This window comes from Leptosomus discolor, chromosome 3 (assembly GCF_034619465.1).
Source record: "Leptosomus discolor isolate bLepDis1 chromosome 3, bLepDis1.hap2, whole genome shotgun sequence".
Lineage (NCBI taxonomy): Eukaryota > Metazoa > Chordata > Aves > Leptosomiformes > Leptosomidae > Leptosomus > Leptosomus discolor.
In genome coordinates this window covers 2,963,391-2,988,140 of record NC_141393.1, presented here as the reverse complement: position 1 = coordinate 2,988,140, position 24,750 = coordinate 2,963,391, and the positions used below count along the sequence as shown (strand labels likewise).

The following is a 24,750-nucleotide window of genomic DNA, read 5'->3' as shown; positions in this document are numbered from 1 at the left end:
ACCGATCCACCCAACTCCCTCAACGACCCAACAAATCTCCTCACCACGACCCAACAAACCCTCTCAACACGGACCTAATAAACCCCCTTCACGATACCGCCCCCTCACCGACCCAACAAGCCCCCTCGTGCTGACGCCCCCTCACCGACCCAACAAACCCCCTTCACGATACCGCCCCCTCACTGACCCAACAAGCCCCCTCACAACGACCCCTCCTCACCGACCCAACAAGCCCCCTCACGCTGATCCCCCCCTCACCGACCCAACAATCCCCCTCACGCTGCCGCCCCCTCACTAACCCACTAACCCCCCCGCCCGGCCCTGCTGCTTGGCGCATGAGCGGGAGGAAAAAAAAAAAAGCGGAAAAAAAGAAAAAGAAAAAAAAAAAAAAAAAAAAAAGCAGCGCGAGAACGAGCGCCAGAGCGGAGAGAATTGGCGCGGGGCGCGACCCGTAGCGGGGTCGTTGGCGCAGGCGCGTGGCGCGGCGGGGCGGCCGGGAGCGCCGCCGGTGGGAGCGGGTGGCGGCGCCGCTGCTGCCGCCATGAAGTCCCGCTTCAGCACCATCGACATCCGCGCAGTGCTCGCCGAGCTCCGGCAGAGGTACCGCTCCCCTCCTGGTGCGGGGCCCGCTCCTGCCCGGCGCCACCCCCGAGGAGCGGGGACCGGCCCGGTCGGTAGCGCCTGTCTCCCCTCAGCGCGGCCTGGCGGGTTTCTGGCCCTGGGCCGGGTGTCCCCCGCCCCGCTGTGGCACCGGGGGTGTGTGGGGGCGGCTCTGCGCCCCCTCCGCCGGCAGCCCGGCTCCTCACGGAGCTCCGCGCCCAGCCCGCGGCGTCCTGCCTCGCCCCCCCGTGCCCCGCTCCGGGGCCCTGCCTCGCCCCCCCCGTGCCCCGCTCCGGGGCCCTGCCTTGCCCCCCCCCCGTGCCCCGCTCCGGGGCCCTGCCTCGCCCCCCCGTGCCCCGCTCCGGGGCCCTGCCTCGCCCCCCCGTGCCCCGCTCCGGGGCCCTGCCTCGCCCCCCCGTGCCCCGCTCCGGGGCCCTGCCTCGCCCCCCCCGTGCCCCGCTCCGGGCCCTGCCTCGCCCCCCCCGTGCCCCTCTCCGGGGCCCTGCCTCCCCCCCCTGCCCTGCCCCATGGCAAAGCCCTGCATAACCCCTCTCGTCTGCTTGGCCCTGCTCTGCGTAGCGCCCCCCCCCCCCCCCCCCCAGCTCCACCGCTGTCCCTCCACACTGCGGTGGTCGTTGGTGCCACCGTAGGGAGCGCCAGCCCTCCCCGGCGGACGGTGCATTCCTGCCCTGTCCTGTTTTGGGGTGATTCCACCGCACATAGACTGCGGGACTCCTGGGGAGCCCAGCCCCACGCTTTGCGGGGTGGTGGGGGCTGCGGCACCTTGGGCCAGCGCAAGGCCTGTCTGATGCTGCCCGAGTGGCCCCCAGCACCTCTTCGTGCCCCAGAGCACCGAGTCCTCGCTGCCTCCCCGCCGTCACACCACCAGGGAAGGCCTGGTGCTCTTTCTGTCCCCCTCGTTGTCCTGCTCCTGGCCCCCAGCCTCTTCCTGGGGTGCAACTGGGAGTGCTCTCCCTTGCCTGTTTGCACGGGGAGGGTGCTGTGGTCTGGTATCTGCTCTCCCACCCAGCTGAGAAGCTCTAACGCTCCTCACATCCGTGCCCCACGGCGCTCTCATACCCTTCTAGTGGCCAGGGCAATCTGCATCTTCAGCCCCACTCTGAACAAAATTATGAGATTGACCCACCAGGCCATTTCTGTGATTGTACTGGGAATACCAGTGCCCCATTCTAGCAGAGGGCTTCCCAAGTGAGGCAGAAGTTAGTCCGGAGGAGCAAAGTACTCCAGTATATCCAGTCAGTTTTGCATCCCTGCCACAAAGAGGAGTGTTTGCAGGAGCCGGCAGGCTGGCCTCCGTCTTGTGGTGGAGATCCAGAAGCTGTCTGGTTGCAGCTGGGGTGTCTGCAGTGGCCCTTCTTGCTTGTTGCACATTTTAATAGCAATTTCTCCACCTTTTGGTTATTTGGGTTTCCAGCTCATTCCGTTAATCTAAGTTTGCTGCCTCTTCCCTTACTGCTTGGTAATTCATCATAACTTGCACTTCTGTATGTTTTAATTGTCACTGGTATTTTTTCAGCCACTTGTGTGGTTTGTGTGTCATATTCTCCAAAGCATGTGTTTTCTTTTTGACAGCTTATTGGGAATGAGAGTAAACAATGTTTATGATGTGGATAATAAGACGTATCTTATTCGCCTTCAAAAGTAAGAACTCTAAATTTCTTTATGCTGTTACCATGCCTGTGAGAGCTAGACTTTTTTTTGTATGTATGTAATTTCTGTTGACAGGTGTTTGGCTTTTCTGACTAGTTTTCAGTGAACTTCTATTATTCTTTGATAAAATGCAGTCATTTTTACCCAGAAAGCTCTTGGGAAATAGCCTATGAAGCGTGAAATACTGCAGAAAATACACAAAAGGCCAAAGGTGTTAGTGTACAACCACACAATGGTCAGGGCTTCTTCTTGTGGGGAGGGAAGAGAGGAGTTGGAGGAGTGGGAAGCGATGGCCAAGTGGGAGGTGGGGCTCGTGTCCTGCCCCTAACCTCTCCGCTCCAGTGGTGCTGTGATCTCGCTCCAGTGGTGCTGTGATCTCATTCCAGTGCAAACTGGTGTGGGCTGAAGGGCGGCTACTGGTGTGCCCAAGTGGTGAATCTTTCTTTTGTTAACAGACCGGACTGCAAGGCCACGCTGCTGCTTGAATCCGGCATACGCATCCACACGACAGAGTTCGAGTGGCCAAAGAACATGATGCCGTCTGGCTTTGCCATGAAGGTGAGCTCACCTGCAGCTTCTTTGTGATAAGGCGGCTGGATGTGAGAAAGCAACGTGCCTTTTCTGTCCCTGGAGACAGAAGAAAAGGGTGGAAGGATTTGCCTGGTGGGTCGTGATCAAGCAGGTGCCTGAAGACAAGGGTAGAGCAAGTGGGGACCTGAGGTCACGTCGTTGATGTTCAGTGCCTGAAACAATGAAAATGTCAATTTATGAAGCCTAATAATTAATCTGCTGGACCTTTTCCGGGCAGCCCAGACCTTTTAGGAATTTTATCCCAGCAGAGTCCTTGTTGTTCCAGTTGCATTGTCCAAATTTTTAGGCCCGGGACGCAGCACCCTGTGTTAATAGAGTCCTGCAGTTCAGTCTGCTGGACTTGGAGGGCTCAGATCTTGTTAGACCGTGTGTCTGCAGGGATGGAACCTGGGTGCTGACTGACAGGGGTCTGCTTAGCCCACCACCCCTGGGTACAGCCTCCTTGAAATGACTCGGCCGAGGTTCTCCAGCGTGCCATACATGGATGCAGGGATAATCCCGCTTCTCTTCCTAAAACAAACCCTTTGAATTTTAACTAGCTGCTCGCTTGTCGAGCTAAACAAATGGCAGTTTTTACTGGCAAAAATGACTCGATGTTCAGAATCTGAAACGATTATATTGCCTATAAATATCAAGCTTTTATTTTGCCAAGAGCTGTCTTGTCTCTGTGTTGCCCTTTTTACCCTGACGGTGTCCGTACGAAGTAAAAAGTGATCAGTGTCACCGGAGGGAGCTGCGGCTGGGGACGTATTTGAGTATAAAACGTCACGAGCGGGTCTGTTTGCATCACCTCACGGCCGTTTTCTCCGTTCCTGACAGTGCCGTAAGCATTTAAAGACCAGAAGGCTCGTCAGTGTGAAGCAGCTGGGGATAGACAGGATTGTGGACTTCCAGTTCGGGAGCGACGAGGCTGCTTATCACCTCATCGTCGAGCTGTACGACAGGGTGAGGGCAAAGCTCCCAGCGTGGCCCCTGTAAGCCAGGACGTGAGCGTGGCCGTGGCTGATGGTCCCCTGTGGTGTCCTCGCAGGGTAACATCGTCCTGACAGACCACGAGTACGTGATTTTAAACATTCTGAGGTTTCGCACGGATGGGGCGGATGACGTCAGGTTCGCCGTGCGGGAGCGATACCCCGTCGACAGCGCCAAAGCGCCCGCGCCTCTGCCCGCTTTGGAAAGGTAACGGCTTTTGGATGTTGGAATAAACCCAAACTGCTTGGAACTGGGAAAGGCAGCGTGGTTTTGGGTAGTCTCGTCACGTAGCACTGGCCTTTTTGTCTGTCTTTTTTTTAAAATGGAAAGTGTTTGGTCCTTGTGAGCCGTACAGTGTAGTCTTAAACCCCATTCTTCTTGGGAATTACAGCGCTCTGTTATCTTTCATAGGTTAACTGACATAATATCCAGTGCACCCAAAGGGGAACAACTGAAGAGGGTTCTTAACCCACATCTTCGTAAGTAATTGTGTTTTATTAGAAACTGAAATGGGGTCAAAATGCTCAGATGATGCTGGAAATTTGACCGACTTCAAGCCGTCTGTTATTTTTTGCTATGGGTCTTGACAGTCTGCTTTTGTGTGTGTTTGAAAAGCGGCAAAACCCCCTAAGCCTTTGAAAACGGAGCAGATTATTTTTGAATCCAAGCCAGCTTCACAAAGAGATGAGCCTTGCCCATGATCCTGCAGTGGTGAGGACCTGAGAGTAGCTCTGTCAGAGCTCTGACTTGGTGCGTTTTACCCAGTGTCTTGTCTTCCCTGGTACCAAACAGGAGGTGTAAGTGTAAAGTCAGCGCAAGGGTGTTGTTAGGAAGTGGTTGGGGGATGCCAGTGGCACCAGTCCCTGGAACAACGACCGATGTGGTAAATCCAGGATGCTCGATGGGTCCATCTGGGTGTTCTCTGGAAGCTGGGCAAAGCACCCTGTGCCCTGGGTTTCCCGATCGCGGAAGCAAGTTTGATTTGTGTGACGTGGTCAGAACAAGTTTGGGTTCTCCTCCGGATTTGGCCGTGTGGATCAAGCCAGAGGCTGGCCTGGTACCCCTGAACACCTCAGATCACAGGATTTGCAGACTTAAGTATTACTTTCCCCATTTCTTGATTCTCTTTTTCACCACCCTCGGCCCTCTCTTTCTCCACCTCGGTCTCCTCCTAAATAAACAACCTGCTCCTGATGACTTTCCTCCGTTGGTCCCAGTTTTGCTCTCTCCATACCCAAATGTGGTATTTCTGCTACTGCTACCTGCCTAACCTCGGCCTTACATAGTGTTTCTGCTCCGATTACCCAGGCAGAGCTGGCCTGGCAAGGCTCCGCTCTAAAAGGTCCACAGTTCTTCCCTTCGGTGTGAGCTGGGCTGTTTCTCACCCCGCTCCTCCTCACCCCACCTCCTCACCCACCTCTGAACCCCGCCATCCCTCCTGCCGCTCCTCTGCTTTGTGCCCCTCCTCACGCTGGCAGCCGTCATGTCCAGCGGTTTCTCACGTCCTGTAGCTCCTCCATCCTGCTCAGCTTCACCTCGGGCCAGGGCCTGGCCACCAGCCCTGTCATTAGCCTGCAGCACACGGAGGCTTTCCCAGAAGAGCCTCCATCCCAGTGGTTTTACATTTCGGAGGCTTCCCGTCACCGATCAGCAGGCATCTTTGGGTTTTACAGCTTGGCTTGTGACTTCATGTCTTTACCCAATCTCTTTTTGAACCTCTATGAACTGACATCCACGGTGCTTTTGTGGTGAGGAGTTCCACTTTCACCTGAAAAGTCTGAAACTCATCTCACCAGTTTTACTGGGTGCCCTAGTTCTGGATTTGAAGAGAAGGTGAGCAGTTGCTGCCTATTTACCAGCTCCCCACCACTCATTTTATAAGGAATTTCTCGGCTGACCAGCCTACTGCCTGGCCTACGTAGTTTTTCCTTGTGCAGCATCTGTTCCAAGGTTCTGGTGATCCTGGTTGCCCGTCTCTGTGCCTTCTGGCACTACGTATTTTGGAATGGGGTGAGTAAAATGGCACTCACTGTTCGCAGTGGAAGCACACTGTGGATTTATGCTGTGGCTTGGTTCCCCTTGTTCTGTTCACAGTTCCTTTCCTCATAATTCCCAACACACAGCTCGAGTCTTTTGTGTTCACTGACCGTTGAGCTTCTCTTTCCACGGGACCATCTGTGTTGGGTCTTGCTCCCAAAAGAAATGATTGGTTGGGCATACCCACAAGTAGGGTAGTTTTTCCTCCTTTCTGCTGTTTTACGGCGAGTTTTTGTGTCGGTGCTTTACTGAATCACTCACTATTGCTCAGCCTCCTCCAGTTCCTCGCAGCTGGCCGTTGTCTTTGTGGCTCAGATGAGCTGTGCCTCGTCGGGAGGCTTTGCCCCTTGCCCCCTGTCCCCCTCCCTGCCCCGGCAAGCGCACGCTGATCGGTGCAGGCCCTAGAGCAGCTCCCCGCAGAGCTCAGCTCTCCTCCCCTCCCTCCAGGGTGCACGCTGTCAGTTCGTCTCTCCTCCCTCTTTCCAGCCTTTCAGCCACGTTCTGATCCAGGCAGGGCCTGTCCTGTCAGCCGGTGGCACCTTGGTTTCTCCCAGAGCTTGAGGGTGACCTTTGGTAAATGCTTTCTGGAAATCCAAGTAGGATGTGACCTCCCTTGTCTTTGTGCTTTTCAACTGTCTTGTAGCATCACGATGCCAAACTGTGCTGGCTCTTCTGTACCTGCTGCAAAGCTCTCTGCTAGTTTTAGTCTCTAGGCTAAGAGGAGTTGGTAGTTTTCTAGTCCCTTTTTAAAACTGCCAGTGGATTAACCTCCTCGTGCCTCTGCTGCCAAGGCAGGAGAGACCTTGCAAGCTACAGTTGATAGTTTGGTGTTTCCACCCTTGAGCTCTTTTAAATGCCTGGCTGGGTACCCTGTGATCCTGCTGCTTGTTTTGTCTGTTGAACCCGCCGCCTCTTCTGACAACTGGGTTTGAGGCAGGTTTTCTGACATACTGCCTGCAGAGAAACCTTCCAGCCAGAGCTTCCCTGTGCCCCTGCGCTGTGAAAGAAACTCAAGACGTTAATTTTCCTGCTCTGGTCATATCTGAGTGTTCCTTTTGCTCCTTGATCTCTTCTTGAACCTACTGATTCCTGCTTATGTATCTGAAAAAGGCTTTATTATTAATCTTGATTGGTTTTTTTTTTTCCCTCAGATTTTCTCAAGATTAATTTTGGCCGGTGTTGCTGTGTTTTACGTTCACCTGCCAGAGTCTGGTCTCACATTTTCCGCAAGGGACACGACTTCAGATAACTTTTTGCTTCTCTTAACCTGATGCTGTTCAGTCATGCCAGCCATCCTTGGATTTCTCTGAAACACTGTTTAATAAGTGGTGTGCGTTTGCTCTGACCCTCCCAACCAGCATCTTTAAAGAGCCTGCAGGTTGTTTGCAGACATTGCATTTATTGATCACCTTAATTTCTTTCCTTCTAACAAGCTTCCTTACTGTCTGTAATCTTCCCTTTTTATGCTGAGAAAGCCTGCGGGAGATTTCTTGGGCTTTTGTTGCGCTGGCATGGATCCAGGTAAATTTTAATGTCAGCCTTGTACCGTGACATAACATCTCTTCAGCCGGGCCGGGATGATTGAAACCCGATGTAGCTGTGGTGTGTCCAGCTTTGACAGTCTCTTGGCTGTCCCTCTGCACGTCACGGGGAGCAGCAGCCCTGCTCAGGCAGTCAGTACTGTAGCCCTAACACTGCCTGTCCCCGATGCAGGCCTGGGTTTTCATCCCCATGGCATCACGTGGGGTTTTTTTTTTTTAACATGTGATTATCTCGAGACTTTGTTTGGACTCTTCAGTCCTGCTCTGAGGTCACCAACATCATTCTAAGCTTGATGCTGCACTGGCCCAGTGGTGGTCTTCCTTCCTCAGTGTTTCTGCTTTGCTTGTTGTCAGTTAAACTTGGTTTTCCGTGGCCCCATCGTGTTTCTTAGGCTTTAAGCATCTCTGTAGGAGCTTGCAGGTCTGGTTTCATTTGCTGCTTCCCTGCACGCTGGTCAAATGGGACTGTATCTGTTGGCACTCGTGTTTCTCATTTGGCTTTGCCAGCTTTTTTCCTTTCTTTATTTGAAGCTGCAGAGTTTGTATGACTTCACTTGTGTGATACCTTGTCCCAAGCCGGGCAGTTTGCCACCCTTGGGTTTCCTAGGCTCTTCAGTTCAGAAACTTTCCTACCCCCCTTTTAAATGTAAAGGCTTCACTGGATTTTCACCGACATGAAGCCCACCCTTCCCGTATATCCTCACTCTGTCCTACACCTTTCCCAGTTCCAGCGACCGAAGCATCCTTGAGTTTGTCAGAACTCACGGGCAGTGAGCTGAGCCCCGGCTGCTCTGCCCAGCCAGCGAGCGGTTCCGAGAGGCCCCGCAGGAGCACTGACCAGCTGCTCTCTCTGGGCTCTGCCTCCTCAAACGCCCTCTCTCCCCTCAGCCTCTCTAAGGACTGACTGTAGTTTCCCAGTGTAGCTTGTTGAAACACCCTCCTCATACTAATGTGAACAGGAATTTCCTTGTGACCGTTTTCTACAGGTGATTCTTCGTTATGGTTTGTTTTAACAGCTTATGGAGCCACTCTCATTGAGCATTGCCTTATAGAAGCTGGATTTCCTGGTTATGTCAAAATAGATCAGCACATGGAAAGTAAAGGTATGTAGGAAGCAACGTAAAGGCTGTACTACATACTTGGTAATTTTTATGTAGTATTTTTTTTCCAAAGAGATGAGTAATCTTTAAACCTGTAGTTCTGACCATATGGTTATATGCTGTGGTGGTTTTGGGTCGGGGAACAGCCTTTTTCACATTAAAACTCTTGGATTGTGCTGGAATTAAAACACCAGCCTCCTCCTAGAGGCTAAATGATTCTGTAGGGAGATACTACCTTAAACATTAGGTGAACTCTGGCTATTTGGAGGGATATTTTACAAGAACCCTGTGTAGAAGAGTTAGTGTCAAAATCTTCCTTTGTCTATAGCAAAGGTGGTTGGGATTTGATAAAGTAGCAGCTTTACATTTACTGGGAAATCACGGGTTTGGGTGGTAAAAGTTAGCATAGATTTTTCTGTAGTCTTATTTTTCTTGTGTGCTTATGTTTGCCATAAATCAAAAGGATTTTTTACTTCCTACTGCATTATGGTGCTTGATAAATCAACTTTGTCCCAGACAAATAACTTCTCACAGCTACTGGTTGATGCTTTGCCTCTGCAGTTTTATTTTGATGAAGTGGTAGCGTTTGTGTGGCCTTTTTTTTTTTTCCCGTGGAACTTGGATAATTATGTCTTAGAAAGACCTATATAGATATTTTTAATTAAAAATTCCCCAAATGTAAACTGTGTACCGAGGCTGCTGTTTAAAACGAACAGAAATTGCTGTAGTGAAGCACCGGGGGCAGAGGATATCAAGGATTTTATTTTTGAGACGTGCTGGAATCCAGCTCAACGTGGCTACGTCGGACAGGTTGCTTCAGGCGCTGAATTGGAAGGGCAGTCGCCTGGGTCTTCTGTTGATTTGCTTTTGTGCCCTGTTTATATGAAAATATCTTTCTGTGGTTTAAAATATTCCTCTCCTCCCCCCGCTCTCTCTTTAGAAAATATTGAAAAAGTCCTTACTGCTTTAGAGAAAGCAGAAGAATATATGACACTAACTGACAACTTCCACGGAAAGGTGGGTCTCAGTGGGGCAACTTGGTTATCAGCAACGCGGGAACTGCAGAATCAAACTGGGGGCCAGGTGGGGCTGGTTCCTGGTGTTACTGGCCTCAGGTTTTATTCTGTGAGCTTGAGCTCCAGGTAGTGATGGGGAATAAAAACTTCCTGGCACCGGCCGTGCGGCGGTTAAGTAACTGACGAGCAGATTTCGTTGGTGCTGTGAGAGCTGTGCTCCTAACGCGGCTCTGCTCGTAGAGGGTGCGTTCGTGTGGGGAGCTGGAGCCCAGTCCTGCTGTTTGTAAGAGAAGTTCACCTTTTTTTTTATTCTGGAATAAGTTGGGGTCAAGGCAAGCGAGCGGTTAGGGCTTTACTCCCTCAGTGACGTCGCTTGTGCCACAGCTCTCACTGCTAGAGTGAGTTAGTCGCGTGCTGATGGGTAGGTGAGCGCCTAAAACTTGCTGCCTTGCCAAGATAAGGGGGATCCTTTTCAAAGAGAAGTGCTGATGGTGTGTTTATGTATTCTTTTAGGGTTATATTATCCAGAAAAAGGAGAAGAAGCCAAGTCTGGAACAAGATAAACCAGCAGAAGATATCTACACGTAAATATTTGAAGTATTTATTTCTTTTTCTACTAGTCTGCATTACATAAATTAGTGTTCAGGTGATAATATCAAATGTGTATTTTACAGATATGAGGAATTTCATCCTTTCTTGTTTTCTCAACATTCAAAATGTCCGTACTTGGAATTTGACTCATTCAATAAGGTACAGTGCTTTTGCTGATACTGTACTTAAGTGCTTTAATTGACTGATGCTGAAGCGTAGTTAAGATAGAGCGCAGAAGTTGTTAATGAAAACAGAGACCTTGGAAGAGATGGTTTCGTTTTTATGGCTAAATGTTTTGTGCAGAAAAGGCCAACCAAAACGGGGCCTTTAGGCTGCTGCTGAGCAGCGTGGTCTTCCTCAGCTGGGAGTCTGCAGCTGAAATAGGGCACGTGGCGGCGTGTGTCACACCTGTAGGAGGGTGGCTGTCCCCAGCCCTGGTCACTCCTTTTGGTAGGGGAGAATTTGGGCCTGGAGGCAAACAGTCGTCACCATCGTCACCCTCACGCTTTTCCGGTTACTCCTTTGAAAGCTTCAGGCACCTGGTTTGGCATTTCCTTGGGTGTTGTGCTGCCTGGTCCTCGACTCGTTAACATCTGAAATTATTAACCACGTGTTGATCCTGACCCTCATCTCCAGAATTCCCATGTCGCTTTCCTGCCCTGCTGCTTGGCCGAATTTCTGTCCTCTCCCTCACAGCGCTGATGACCTAAGCAGGCAAACCCTTCCTTTTCTGTTGTTTTAAGCACAGTGTCTGGCAGCTGGCACACCAGGGGCAGTTCTTAGGCATACTTTTTAGGGGTTTTGTGGGGTTTTTTTGGTTGGTTTTTGGTTTTTACCTGACCTATTGAAGCAGCAGGAATTCAGGGCGGACGAGTCTATCAATCATTGCAATCCTTTAATCTGAAGAGCACACGGTACCAAACAGCAGCTTCCTTTCCATCACTTCTTAGCCAAAAGTGTGGGCCACAGTTTGGCCACTCGTGTACTGGTTTGTAGCCCTTCCTTCGCAGCGAGACGTATCCTGGAGTGTCTTGCTGAACTCCTCTGTGCGAAGGTAAAATGGAGGAAGTTACTGAACCCTGCGTTAGCATCTGTCTCCTCTTGTAGTGCTTTGCAGCTGCTTCTCTTGAGCGGAGCCTCCTCTGCCTGCTGGTGGCTGGTGTAAGTTAGTGCCACTTGGAGGTTCTTCAGTCTGATTTTCTCTTGCAGGCAGCCGACGAGTTCTACTCCAAGCTGGAGGGACAGAAAATTGATCTGAAGGCGTTGCAGCAGGTATGCTCCCATCCGAGAGCGGGGCAGCTGAGGGGGTTCTCCGAGCTCCCCGTGCTTCCGTTGGTTCTTGTCGCCTGGGGTGAGGGAGGTGTCGCTCCTTGGGTTTGCTACGGAAGCGCTGAGCCCGTGGTGGTCAGGATTTCAGTGTGTGTGATGTAGCAGTTGGTTCTGCTTAGAATTCTAAGTAATGTTAACATTAACAACAATACTTTGGAGACGGCGTCTCTTACGGTGCTGGAATGCTCTGTTGAACGTCTGGCAGGGATCAGGTGATAAGATACCACTTGTATATATATTTTTTTTCCATCTTTCTTATATTTGAAAGGAAAAACAAGCATTGAAGAAACTTGAAAACGTCCGTAGGGATCACGAGCACAGACTAGAAGCTCTGCAGCAAGCTCAGGTAAGACAGATTTATTTTTTTTAACTAAGAGACATGGTGTTTCTTGAGGATCTGCGTCTGCTGGTCCCCATTGCTCCGGTTAGATCCCAAAGTGAAGCCTTCCGTGTCGCTGAGCACCTGTAGCCCCTCAGGGAGCCTGCGCCTGCCCAGAGGAGCTCCGCTCTTTTGTACCTCTCGTGCCAGAACTTGCCGGTGCCGCTCTGCTCGCAGGAGTCGCCTTGGCCACTGCCCTGTGCGATCACTTCAGCCCCGTGCCTGGATTGCGTCTCCCCATGAATTACTGCTTGTATTCTTTTTAAAGCTGTCCGTTTAGCTCCAACGGGTAGAGATTTTTTTTCCTTCCCTTAAGGAAGCTGACAAGCTGAAAGGAGAACTCATCGAAATGAACTTGGAGATGGTTGACCGAGCCATCCAGGTGGTCCGCAGCGCGTTAGCCAACCAGATCGACTGGACGGAGATCGGAGCGATTGTGAAAGAGGCTCAAGCGCAGGGAGACCCCGTCGCAAGCGCGATCAAAGAATTAAAGCTTCAGACAAACCATATCACGATGCTGCTGAGGTGAGCACGGTCGCGGGTACCACCTGCAGGTAGGCCTGGGTGAGCTGGGTAGGAGACGGGTATCTCTTTAGCTTGTGCCTTGGTGTTGAAATTGCTCCGGTTTTCTTGCAGCAGCGTGGAAAGAACATAGTTCTGTGAGCGAAGAGGGTGCCTTCTCTTTTGCTTTGAAAAATAATAGTAGTTTGGTTACTGTACTGCCTTTGGTTTAGTGTTTTTAGAGTCTGTCTGACCACAAAGCTCCAGTCTGTCAGTCAGCAGTCGCCTCCCTCTGATTTGCTCTTCTTTGATCAAAAACTCCCGTGAGATCCTGCCCCTTTCCGTGCTGCTGATGGCAGCGCAGTGGGAGGCCAGTGGTTCGAGATCGCGGCTGTTGTGAGCTGCGGGTTTTGATGCTGCTTCTCCTACAAGTCCTGATGAGGGAGCTGGCAGTGAGGCCACTATTTGGAGCGTCTTTAACAACCGGATCTGACACTGGATCCGGACATTAGAGAGAAAAAAAGCAAGGATTTCATTTGTATAGCTAGAGCTTTGGGTATGGAAGCTGTAATGCAGCGGAGTTAATTCATGAATTTTTAATTACCTCCCTTTCAGGAGTGTTTGTGTGTAGAATAAACTTGCTTTTTGTGTGTAGAATAAACTCAGAAGGGGGTTCTGCGTTGGCAACTGTGTCCCCAGGCTCCCTCTATCCGTTTTAGTAGCTGATCAAACCGCTCAGGCAGCCCTGGATCATACCCCCTTAGTACAGGGGACTGCGGAGATGGGTTTTGTTTCGTGCTGCTCCTTCACCTTTTTGCCACAGACGCAGCGCAGCTGTACTGAGCAGGATTTAATGTCCTGGTGAGAAGCAAAGGCACATCCAGCTGGCGCTGGAAAAGAGCGGAGCAGATGCTTTTGGGGGTTTTAAACCAGCGCTGCCCTGTTCAGCGAGTCAGTCTGATGGTGTGACTGTTCTCTTTTCACGCAGCCATCACGCCCAGAACGGTTTGTGGTTCCTTCCCTCGATGAACGTGGAGCTTTGGAACGGTTCTTCATTTTGAGCCCAGGTTTTCCTCTGGGTTGGTCGCACGGATGTGTGCCTTTCGGTGGGAGAAATTGCCTTGGGAAAGGTTCACTGCCTTGGAGTGGAAAATTGGGACTCTATCTTCTGGTTTTGTTTTCTTTGCCCCCCCAAACTTTGGGTGACTCCAGGATGTAAAGAGGTGGCCTGTAAGGCATCCTGGGGCCTTCCTGTGGCTGCACAGTGAAAATGGTTTAAAGGTTCCTTAGGCCATTTCCAGTCTTGGTGAGAGAACAGAAGAGTGCTCTGCACTAGGGCTGAAAAACAACCAGTTCTCTTATCTTAATGATATGATGTCATGTGTTTTTTAGGAACCCATATGTGTTATCTGAAGAGGAAGAGGAGGAGGAGGATGCTGCTTTGGAGAAAGAAGAAACGGAAGAACCGAAGGGAAAAAAGAAAAAGAACAAAACCAAACCGTTGAAGAAACCTCAGAAAAACAAACCGTCGTTGGTCGATGTCGATCTCAGTCTGTCGGCGTACGCCAACGCCAAAAAGTGAGGTGCACAGTGAACGTGGGCCTTGGTAGGAGGGGTTGCTGTGAGCTCGCGGTTGGTAGCGATAACACCGTAGGAAGGGCTCCCTGGATATCTTCTTTAAAAGAAAAGTTAGACATTGAAGCAGGGAGCTTGCCCTCAGCTCCAGGGTGTGCCCTTTCTTGCTCCAAAACCAGTATCTCACTGGATATGGAGCTGTCACGTTAATTTAATTTTGAGTACAGTTCTGCCCAGTGACACGTGGAATAAAGCGGCTGCTTTTGCTGTAACCCAACCCAGTGCTCGGTCGGTCTGGGGAGGGGACTTACGTCCTCTGGCTGCTTCTCTCGGGTGAAGACTAAGCCAAAGAGCTGGGCTTAAAAAAATCCCTCAACCCAATGCTTGACAGCAAATGTAGCGGACCCCAATAAGTACATTGTAAAAATGAGTGAATCTGCTGGGATTTCAGCTACAGCCAGACTTGTCTCTCGCAGGTACTATGATCACAAAAGACATGCAGCGAAGAAAACACAGAAGACCGTAGAAGCTGCAGAAAAGGTATTTTTTTCTTTGCCTTTAGAAGATATTTAAGAAGTCCCTGTCTCTGGTAACTGGCAAATCCTGGGCTAAGCAGCCCTAAGGAGACACGAAAGCTAAAACCGACCAACCAGGGTTGTTGCATTCTGGAGCTTTTGAGCTGAGCAGAGGCTTGCAGGTCCCTGCTGTGCCTTCTGCTTTCCACCAGTGGCACTGTGGACACTGAGCTGGGCGCTTGGTGGAGGTGCTGACAGACCAGTACTCACAGAGGCAGGAGTGGGACAGTCAGTGGAAACCCTTATAGTCGAGGAGCTGATAATCTCAGGGGGCAGCTCTCCAGGGTGGAGAGCTCTGAAGATTTTAGGGCAGCTGTCTTCCCTGTGCCCGAGGGGAATGCCGGCCTGCAGAGAGCAGTATGTGGTGCCCAGGTCTGGAAAACATTCAGAGACTTTTCCTACTCTTCACTTAGCAATTTTGTGACTCCTGTGATGGTGCTTTCTGATAAATAGGCATTTAAATCGGCCGAGAAGAAGACGAAGCAGACGCTGAGGGAAGTTCAGACCGTTACCACCATCCAAAAGGCGCGGAAGGTCTATTGGCAAGTACAGTTCCATTGTCCTTGTCTAATGTGCAGCGCAAATTTGGAATGACTGAGTCTTCACGAGCTTCAAAGTGGAGTTAATTCTGATTTCGAAGCGCTGTGCTTTGTATCGAGTCCCCTTACAGCTGCTTTGTGAAGGTGCTGGCCTGATCCTGTTAGTGCCTTTGCCTGGGAAGGTTCCTTTCGGTGGACATGGACTTGTAGTTCAGCTGAGTTTTTTCCTTGTAACACCGCTAGGAATACGGGCTTGGTGAAAACAGGGAACTTCACTGTTGCTTTCTGTAGCTCAATATCTGAAATAGTAACAGTAGATCTAAAAAAAAAAACCCAAAAAACCAAAGCTTCTTATAGTCTAATAACTGAATTGTTAAAACAGAAATAAATAGGAGGACTTTGTGGTGCTGGTACTTGTTGTTTCATCTCAGAATATCGTTGGCAGCGGTGTTGTGTTTGTACCATGCCTTGTTTTTATGCTCCAGGCATATGGGTGGGTGTGAAACTGTTTGCAGTGTCTTTTGTAAGCTGTCGATAAGATGGATCTTCTCAAAGTTTGGGATTAAAAAAAAAAATACCTCTGTAATGTTCTCTTAGTTCCAGGTGTTTTTCACACAATGCATTGATGTAATTTGGCAGGTTTGAGAAGTTCCTGTGGTTCATTAGTTCTGAGAATTACCTTATTATTGCTGGAAGAGATCAACAGCAGAATGAGCTGATTGTAAAGCGGTACCTTAAACCAGGTGAGGCTGGTTAAGTGGAGGAAGTCGGTTTCTCCTGTATCTTCCAGTTTTGTAAATGTACGAGAACGACACGGGAAGGTCTTGTCTGCTTTGTTCTGGAGCTGGGCCTTGGGTAAAAGGGGACTTTGGTGACAGCGAGCCCTGGAGCCTGTGCGTGTGGTGTCCGTGGAGTGCTGGGGGCTCGAGGCTGGACCCTCCGGCACTGTGGGGTAAGAGTAGGTCAGACAGATGCCCGTTGGGAGCCAAGGAGCTGGTTCTCCTTGAGGCAACTGGGATGAACTGGAAGGCTTCTGTATCCTCTTCCCACCCTGCTCTTCGGAGCCGTTTCCAGCTAACGTTAGAGACCGTCCCCTTGGCTGCCGTGACGGGTGGAGTGACGGCGTGTGTGACTGACGCGAGCCGCCTCTTTTCCAGGGGACGTATACGTGCACGCCGACCTCCACGGAGCCACCAGCTGCGTGATCAAGAACCCGTCAGGTACCTTGCGTGGGGCAGGGACTCGTAGGATCCTGGGGGGCCCCCGTGGACTGGCCAGTCTCTGTGTGGCCACTCTGAGCCGAGCCCGGCCCGGCGAGCTGCCTCCCCGCCTCGCAGCGGTGCTCGGCTCCAGCCGGCGTTTCCCTCTGAGAAGCCTCAGTCCTTCCCACCTCAGGTTGTCACCGACTGCCGCCGCTTCCCCGCGGTCACAAAGCCCCGCTGAGACTTTCGGAGGTGGCTGTCTTGGTTTGAAAGACAGGTGTCTGGGGAGGAAGGCAGGAGCCTCCCTTGAAATGGAAAGTGCAACCCCCTTCCCTCCAAATTATTATGATTTTGAAATTAACGGGCCTTCAGGCAAAGATATGGGGAATAGGAATAACAGGTCTTTACTAATATATATATATATATATATATAACACAAGGCAGGGAAAACCAAACAACCCCCTGGTTTACACTGACAGAGTCAGGAATACAACCTGACCCCCTGTTAGGGTGGCAGTAGCAGTCCGATAAGATGCTGGCTGCAGTCCTCCTGAAGCGATGGGTGTAGTGCTGTGGAAGCAGCGATCTTGTAAAAGGGTCTGGTCTTCCTCCGAAGGTCCGGTGGTAGGGAGGTAGCTCTTGTCCTCTGGAACTCCAGTGGGGGGAAAAGCTCCTCTGGGAATCCAGTGGAAGAAGGCTGCTCGGGTGTTGGAGATCTCCGTTTTTATTTGGCATGGACTGCTTGGCTCCTTCCCCCCGGGCGGAGCATCTCACCATGGGATGGGGAGTCGTGAGGCAGTTCCTTGATGGGCCATGAACAGGAGATAGCCCAGGAGCGAGTTATCGATGGGTCAGGCGATAAGGCATTGTTGTGCCCAGTAACAGGAGATAGTCCAGAGGGGGGAGGCAGGGAGCACCGCCCCACCTGGTCTCAACAGCTCCTGAAGAGGGTGATAGAATATTTTTTGGGCACATCTTACACTGTAACCTAGGACAGTGGCCCAAGGAGGGCGGGTGCTGGCGGAAGGTGCTGATCTCAGCTGGGGTAACGCGGCGGGTGTTACTTTGTAGGCGACCCGATCCCTCCGCGAACCCTGACGGAGGCAGGCACCATGGCCCTGTGTTACAGCGCCGCCTGGGATGCCCGTGTGGTCACCAGCGCTTGGTGGGTCTCCCACAACCAGGTAAGGCCCCTCGTGCGGGAGCTCCGCGGGCAGAACGGCTGCAGGAACCGGTGCGCGACCGCAGGCCAAGCGTCTCTGTGGGAACTGAGGGACGTGGGTGAAGTTTGGTCTCCCGACGCCGTTCCTCGCGGGTTCTCCCTGGCTCTGCCGCACTTCGGGGTGGAGGGGTGACCTCTGGTGTTACCTGCGCGTGGCAGAGGCTGTGCTGCAGCTTGGCTTGTTACCGACAGAGGGGAAGGGCTTCTGTTGGGAATAAAGTTTTCGTTTGTCTTCCATTGGGCTTCTAGCCTGCGCGTTAACGGCAGTCTGGCCGTGCTTCCAGTCAGCTCGAGTGTGAGGGTGGAGAGTTTACATGAAGCTGAAGGTCCCAGTGCCTTTATTGTTCTGATTTCCTGAAGAACCCAGTTACTCAGGACTTCCAAAACGTACTGCTGGTGGTGTGTGTGATTGAGTTGAAACATCTCTTAGGAAAATACCCCGCAAAGGACAGGAAGAACCGCTCAGAAACGGGGTCCTCCTGCAGATTGGTGCCAGGAGTTACAAATGCAGCTTGCTTGAATGTTGCTTTTGTTAGTGCCGCTCTTACCCAGTGCTGGCCTTCTCTGACAGGTACTCCATAGCCTATCGTGCTTTTTTTAGGTTTCTAAAACTGCACCTACAGGAGAATACCTCACTACTGGAAGCTTCATGATCCGAGGTGAGACACGAAGGAACAATGTGAATTAGATGTCGGGCCATTTTCTCTGCAGGTGCTGTGCTGTCCTGCCCTGGCAGCCACCTGAGCCGCCCCCCTCCCCGTGGCAGCCGACAGATGCTGTGAAAATCTGTTCTGAGGGGTTTAGACTGAGGATCAGGCAGCTGTGGCGGCATTTCTAGCTGCACCCTGGGCAGAAGGTCATTAGTAAACTGCTTTTGAGTTTCTTCTGTTGTCATCCACGAGATAGAGCAAGCCCCAGTGTGATTTTTTTGGTAGCCTAAGGGCTCTCGTAAAAGTAAATCTTGAAAATACATCGTGTGATATAGCTGGTAAAACCTCCTCATGAGAATCTGCCTTTGTTTTTTTCAGGGAAGAAGAATTTTCTTCCGCCTTCGTACCTGATGATGGGCTTTAGCTTCTTGTTTAAGGTACTGCTTTCTCCGTGTGGCTCCTGCTGGCTTTTGTAATTTCTTTGAGCTGTAGGGGGCTTGCACTGATAAGCAGGAAGCAGAAAGTATTCCCAGTGACTTCTTTTCCCACTGGGACAAATCCCATAAAACACTACTCGCTGCAAATTACTCTGTTTTCCTTTCCCTTTTCCCCCAGTTTGCGCTGTCTCCGCTTCAAACAGACCCTGTGAGCATCACTGTCTGCTGGAGCTTTACCCCAGCTCCGTTGGAAGCAGATGTGGGTTTAGGGAGTCTGCTGGTTGTGCAGCGGTGCGTGTCTCCTCCCAGCTGCACTTCCTCGGTTGCCATACTGGGCTTTAAACGTGCTGGTTTAGTTTTCTTGCCTTTCGAATGGCAGAAAGTGTTCCAAGGGAGGGAATAAAGCTCTGAATGGGCCAGCGAACGTCACCGGAGCTGGTCCTGCCCTAACGTAAAGGCGCCTCTGTGGTTAGGTGGATGAAAGCTGTGTTTGGAGACACCGAGAAGAAAGGAAGATCAAAGTACAGGATGAGGATCTGGAAACGGTTTCCAGCAGTGCCAGTGAGCTGGTGTCCGAAGAAGTGGAGCTGTTAGGTACAGTGGATGTGACCGGGGTGCTGCGGGCAGGCGGGATTGTCCGGGGTTTGGCATTTAGTTCCCTGCCCTGTAGGATGGGTCAGTTTGGTGTTTGTGATGGGAGCTGTGGTTTTTTCCTCATTTGTGCGCCCCAGAAGGAGGAGAGAGCAGCAACGACGAGGAAAAAACAGAGTGTCAGGAAGCACCAGAGGATGTGGAAGCCTTGTCTGAGAGTAATCGCGACGAGGGCGATGCTGAGCTTGACCAAGGGAGAGTAAACACACCTCCTGCGCCAGAGGGTGACTCCGAAGAGGACGATGGAGAATCTGAGGATGAAGTGGAACAGTCAAAGAGCGAAGTGAAGGAGGAAGAGGTCAGTTACCCCGATACAACAATCGACCTGTCGCATCTTCAGTCTCAAAGGTAAGTGAAGAAGCAGCTGCGCCGGTCGGCCTTGTGAAGGGTCCCCAGTGCTGTTAAAACGCTGCCGAGGCGAGGGCTGTGAGGAGGGGCCGTCGCTTCCACCCACGCTCAGCCCTGCAGGCTGCCAGAGCGCAGGGCAGCAGGCCTGTACTGCGGGAGTCCTGCCCCGCTCGGACCCTTCCCTGCCCGGCTCTTCCTTGGGGGCTGCTCGCTTTGCACCCCCCATCCTGACGTGCACGTACACACGCGGGGATCTGGCTCTTTCCTCGCTGCTGCTCCCTGGTTTGGCCTGAGCACCCCGTGACAACCACACGCCGGTTTTGCTCCTCGAGGGGTGGCCGCTCCCGTTTTCTTCTCGGAGCCAAGAAACTCGAGTCACGGGTTGTTTCTGCTCTGCCGAGCCGGTGCTGAGCTCCGGCTCCCCGTGCGGCTGCGAGGTGGTGAGCTCATCCCCCCGTTGTCCCTGGAAGTGGCACTCCTTAGGGGGCGTAAGGAGATGGGACGGAGTGGGTGGAAACGGGCAGCTCTGCAGGGAATTCCACAGCTGAGCGGGGCTGAGCGCCGGGGGTGCCTTCGGCGCGCGCCGTACCCAGGCTCTTTTTGGGCCTGGTTGGTGCGTGCGCCCGAGACAAGCTGGCAGAGGCCTGAAGGCTTGTTTTGTAAACTGAATCCCGGCGTTGCTGCCCTGTGCCGTTCACCAAAAGCTGGGGTTTTCAAGCCCAAAGCGACGCCACCAAATTAGCCGACGGCTGGGCTGTGGTGGAGGCTGCTGTGCGCCTGTTGATGAGCTCCATTTCCATCTCCCCGCAGATCCCTGCAGAAAACCGTCCCCAAAGAGGAAGAACCCAACTTGGTAAGGCTCCCAGCTCAGAGGTTTGGCAAGGAGCAGTGTGAGCTGCTGCTGGACATGGGGTGCTCTAACTGCCTTTCACTTCTTAGAGTGACAGCAAGTCCCAGGGGCGGAGGCACCTGTCTGCCAAGGAGAGGAGGTGAGGCCCGGGCGCGGCGCGTGGCTCCGTTGTCCGCCCTGCATGTCCAGCGCGGGATCCTGCCCGCGGGACGGCGGCTGCTCCTGTCCTTGGGGAGCGCTGGGGGGGGGACGACAAACCGGTTTCTTGCGTGCTTGTGGGCTCGAGAGGTTTTGCTGAGGAGGGGTCACCTCCAGTGTACGTGCCTCGGGTCCCCCCGTGGCGGGGTGGTAACGCTGCAGGGGGGCAGCAGCCTCTCGTACCGCCACAAGAGGCGGCGTGGCAAGGGATTGGTTTGTTGTTGTTTTTTTTTTTTCCCTTAGAGAAATGAAGAAAAAGAAGCAGCAAAACGACTCTGAGGACTTGGAGCCACCTGAAGAGAAGCAGAAAGAGGCGGAAACACAGCCTCCCCCTGCTCCCAACACCAATAAGGGTGTGCAGGCCCCTCAGCCCATCAAGCGGGGCCAGAAGGTGGGCAGGGACCGGGTTTACCTGCGAGTTGCCATGTGAATACCGGATTTCTGTCAGGTGTCTGTGGGTGCCCGATAGTTTTAATACTCTGGGTGGGTTCAGGATGATGGGGCTGGTCTGTTAGCGTTGAGCACGCTGCGCTCGCCTCGCCAAAACCACCGCCTCGTGGTGGGCTGCTCTGAAAGAGGAGATTGCACGTGGTGTCAGCCTCTAGGTGTTTGTCTGTGGCTGCAAAACTCCACAGAAGTCGTCGTTTCTGAGGGTGTTGGTGTGTTTTCTTCCGCAGAGTAAAATGAAGAAGATGAAGGAGAAGTACAAGGACCAGGATGAGGAGGACCGGGAGCTCATCATGAAGCTGCTGGGGGTGAGCGAGAGGAATTCTGCCTTCCCCTGCGGCACCGTCGCTTGGGTCGCTGGCTCTGACCCGCCTCTGTGCGCCACCGCAGTCTGCAGGGTCGAACAAGGAGGAGAAAGGGAGAAAAGGGAAGAAGGGGAAGACGAAAGAAGAGCCAGCGAAGAAGCAACAGCAGAAACCCAAGGCCGTGCGTCGTGGTGCTGGAGGGGGCAAGGAGACGCTCCCAGCGGGAGTCCTGCTGCACGAGTCGCAGGAGCCAGCCCTGGAGGAGCAGCAGGAGGAGAAGGTGAGCAGCACGCTCGCCTCGCCCCTCCCCGCCTCCCTCCCTGCTCACCCTCTGCTTGTGACCCTTTGGCACCGCGTAGCTCTGTTGGGCCGGGGAGGCTGAGCCGCTTTGGGGGTGCTGCGGAGAACACGGTGCCTAATGCCCCGACTCCGGGACTCCGTAGGTTCCCCAAAGCAGCAATGTGGGCACAGGCTGCGTTCCCAGCCCGGCCAGAACGAGGGCTCGGAGGAGCACCGAGCCTCGCCAGGCTGCCGAGGCTCCGGTAAGGTCCATACCTCCCGCTGGGCGCAGCTGACCTGTAACGGAGCGCGCTCCAGACCTGGCGGTGTGAGTCTCACTGCAGCACAGCCTGTCCCTCTCCTCCCACCTTGGTGTGTGCCAAGCAAATTGGAGGAGTTTTGAACGAAATCTCCCTCCCCCTCCCCACATAAGTGCTGCTCTTACCTTTGCTTCGAAATAAGTTAAATCCTCTTCGCGGTGAGAGCGTGGCTTTCCGCGTGCTGCTGATAAAAGAGTTTATTTTCTCCGGGGGCTGGGGGAGAAAAAAGCTGCTCCCTTCAGCTCTGAGGTCTCTTTTGTTTGTACGTACAGGAGGAGCAAGACCAGGATCAGCCGGGACTTGAGGTAAATGCTCGTCTTTGAAGCTCCGGTAAGTGCTGACGAGGGTTTATTCCTGCTCGAGGCCCGCTGTGAGCAGGACCAGGCTGTCAGCGGGCCGGGCCAGCTGTGAGCTCTCCAGAGGGGCACGGCTCTGCTGTTAAGTCCCCTTCCTGCCTGTGACTGTTGGAACCCAGCTTGCTTGTATTTTTTAAAAAAACCATAACCTCCTTTTTTTAATTCCTACCCTGCTTAATGCCCTCCAGAAAGGAGGCGCTGGCTAAATTGAAGTTTGTCCCTTGCTTTTGCCTCTGGAGGCGTTGGCAGCCCCCAGGAACGGTGGCTCTGGGCTGGAGGGTGGCACGGCACGACGCAGTGCACGTTGCTCGTTAGGTTACGAGTTTGTTTACATACAAAATTGCTTCCAAGTTTTCTATAATTACAGGCTGTGGGTGTTGCCCAGGGCTTGGAAATAAATCAATTTATTTAAATTCTTTAATGAAGGAAGATAACGGTTGTCTGGCGGGGGAAGCTTTTGGTGACGCTGTGAAGCTGTAACTACGTTTTGGGGTTTAACACTAAATCCATCCAGTTCTGAACAATGTGATTTTTTTTTGGTTTTGGTAATGAAAGATGGAGAGCAACAAATCGTGGCTTGGTAACTCCAGGCCAGCGAAGCGAGTGATGAGGCTAAATTTAGCAGGTTTTGGTCAGGCCCTCACCAGCTGTGACACGCGGTACCTGCGGGGTTGCAGGTGCTGTGGTAGTTCAGCCGGAAGGGGAGACCCTTCGGCCTCTGCCCGCGGTGAAACCGGTCGGAGGGGCGCTGTCTGGTCTCACAGGGCAGCTCCTTTCCCCCTCAGGAAGGCGAGGCGTTGCTGGACTCCCTGACGGGGCAGCCGCACCCCGAGGACGTTCTGCTCTTCGCCGTTCCCATCTGCGCTCCCTACACGGCCATGACCAACTATAAGTAAGTCCCTTCCTGGGGGGCAGGGTTTGGGGGCAGCCTGCGCTCCCGAGGGGAGCCTGCGTACGCCTCACGCGCCCCTTTTTCTTCTGGAAGGTATAAAGTCAAGCTCACTCCAGGCACCCAAAAGAAGGGAAAAGGTACTGTATTAAAGCACTCGGATCTTTCTCAGCCTCTGCCTGTTGAAGGCAGCACGGGTTTTTACATACATTTTACATCTTTCTGGTGTTTTCACAGCTGCGAAGATTGCCTTGCATAATTTTATGCAATCCAAAGAGGCTAGTGCGAGAGAAAAAGACCTGTTCCGCAGCGTAAAGGTGACCAAGTTTCTTTACGTACTCGTACAGGTGTAACGGCAGCGGCAAGATGTCCACTAGGGCCATTTGGGGGGGGTTAAAAACTTTCCAAACCAAGCGCGCTATTGCTCTTTTTCTCCAGCCGTGTTGTCTTTCTCAGTGCTGCTTGGGAACGTCCTGCTTAGGCTGGAAAGAATCGTTAGAAATGGAGCCTCCCCTGAGGCTGGGCCTAAGGTTTCTGCGTTGCTGGCTCTTGATCTAAGCGTATCTGACAAAAGCATCGTCTTCCAGGAAGGCACGTCGTTTGGGGAGGGGGGAAATTTCCACCCCTGCTGGCAGGGTGTTGTGGAAGGGGTCGGTAGGTGCAGCGGGAGTTCAGGTTGGGGGCAGCGTCCTGCTGTACCGCTCACCGACACCGGTTTTCCTCTGCCCCGGCAAGGTGCTTACCCCGGGCTGGGTAAACGCGGCGTCTCTCTGCTCAGGCAGGTCTTAACCCACCCGGCAGGAGCTGGGGGCTGCGGTTCTTCCTTCTGCTTTCTTGCCATTTCCTCCATTTCCTCCTCAAATTCACCCCGTCCCTCTGCAGCACTCCCGCACCTGCCACGGCGGCGAGGGCTGGTTCCTCGCCGTGCTCTTCTCTCCCGTGAGCCGTTCGCACCACGGTCCCCTCGCTCCTCCCGTGTGGTGACTTCCAGTCCTCGAGTGGGTGTTTCTCATTTCAGACCAGTGATCCCCCGTTTGTGGGGCAGCCCAGGCGGCTCGGTGGCAGCTGCTTGCTGGCCCGGGACCACCGAACAGCCCCGGGCACCGCTGGCTGGTGGCGCTCTGCTAGGAACACACCACTAACGGTTAACGACCGGGAGGCGGACAGGTAGTGCCCAGGGAGTTGCTGACCCCGAACTGAGCTGAGGTGTGGAAGCTGCACAGAAAATCGTGAAGTCTTTCATTAATAAAACATGGCAGGAGAGCAGAAGCCTGACATCAGCCGCCTTTTCTTTGGGGGGAAAGCTGGCGGAAACGGGCACATCCGCTCCCGCCAGTCGGCAGCACGAGCCGGGGTGAGGCAGATGTTCGTAAACGCTTTTCTGCTGCGTTCAGTTTCTCATCTTCCGTGTTTTGCAGGATACCGATTTATCAAGAAATATTCCTGGAAAAGTGAAAGTCTCCGCGCCTCATCTGCTGAGCAGGAAGAAGAAGTGATTCCGTGCTGGGGCCTCGCCTCCAAAGCCGTCGGAATCCAGCACCTGCCGACGGGACGCAGACCTACCCCGGCTGCTGGTCCC

The 24,750-nt window shown here is 52.9% G+C and overlaps 1 protein-coding gene across 2 annotated transcripts; it reads left to right on the top strand.

Moving 5' to 3' along the window:
* The first annotated feature begins 541 nt into the window (after positions 1 to 541).
* NEMF (nuclear export mediator factor) lies at positions 542 to 24,721 on the top strand. Of its 2 annotated transcripts, XM_086462360.1 has the most exons (33): positions 542 to 600; positions 2,194 to 2,262; positions 2,727 to 2,829; positions 3,682 to 3,807; positions 3,893 to 4,041; positions 4,246 to 4,313; positions 8,429 to 8,515; positions 9,453 to 9,529; positions 10,042 to 10,112; positions 10,203 to 10,278; positions 11,329 to 11,391; positions 11,717 to 11,794; positions 12,144 to 12,352; positions 13,721 to 13,906; positions 14,380 to 14,443; positions 14,932 to 15,020; positions 15,657 to 15,760; positions 16,175 to 16,237; positions 17,291 to 17,403; positions 18,043 to 18,100; positions 18,470 to 18,528; positions 19,002 to 19,122; positions 19,260 to 19,527; positions 20,338 to 20,380; positions 20,467 to 20,516; positions 20,819 to 20,966; positions 21,253 to 21,330; positions 21,413 to 21,607; positions 22,199 to 22,231; positions 23,068 to 23,174; positions 23,268 to 23,311; positions 23,409 to 23,488; positions 24,590 to 24,721. In XM_086462360.1, the coding sequence occupies exons 1-33, from the start codon at positions 542 to 544 to the stop codon at positions 24,665 to 24,667; spliced, it is 3,216 nt and encodes a 1,071-aa protein (XP_086318486.1). In that variant the 3' UTR covers positions 24,668 to 24,721. The 2 variants fall into 2 exon arrangements, with proteins under 2 accessions (XP_086318486.1, XP_086318487.1); XM_086462361.1 differs by lacking the exon at positions 16,175 to 16,237.
* The last annotated feature ends 29 nt before the right edge of the window (positions 24,722 to 24,750 follow it).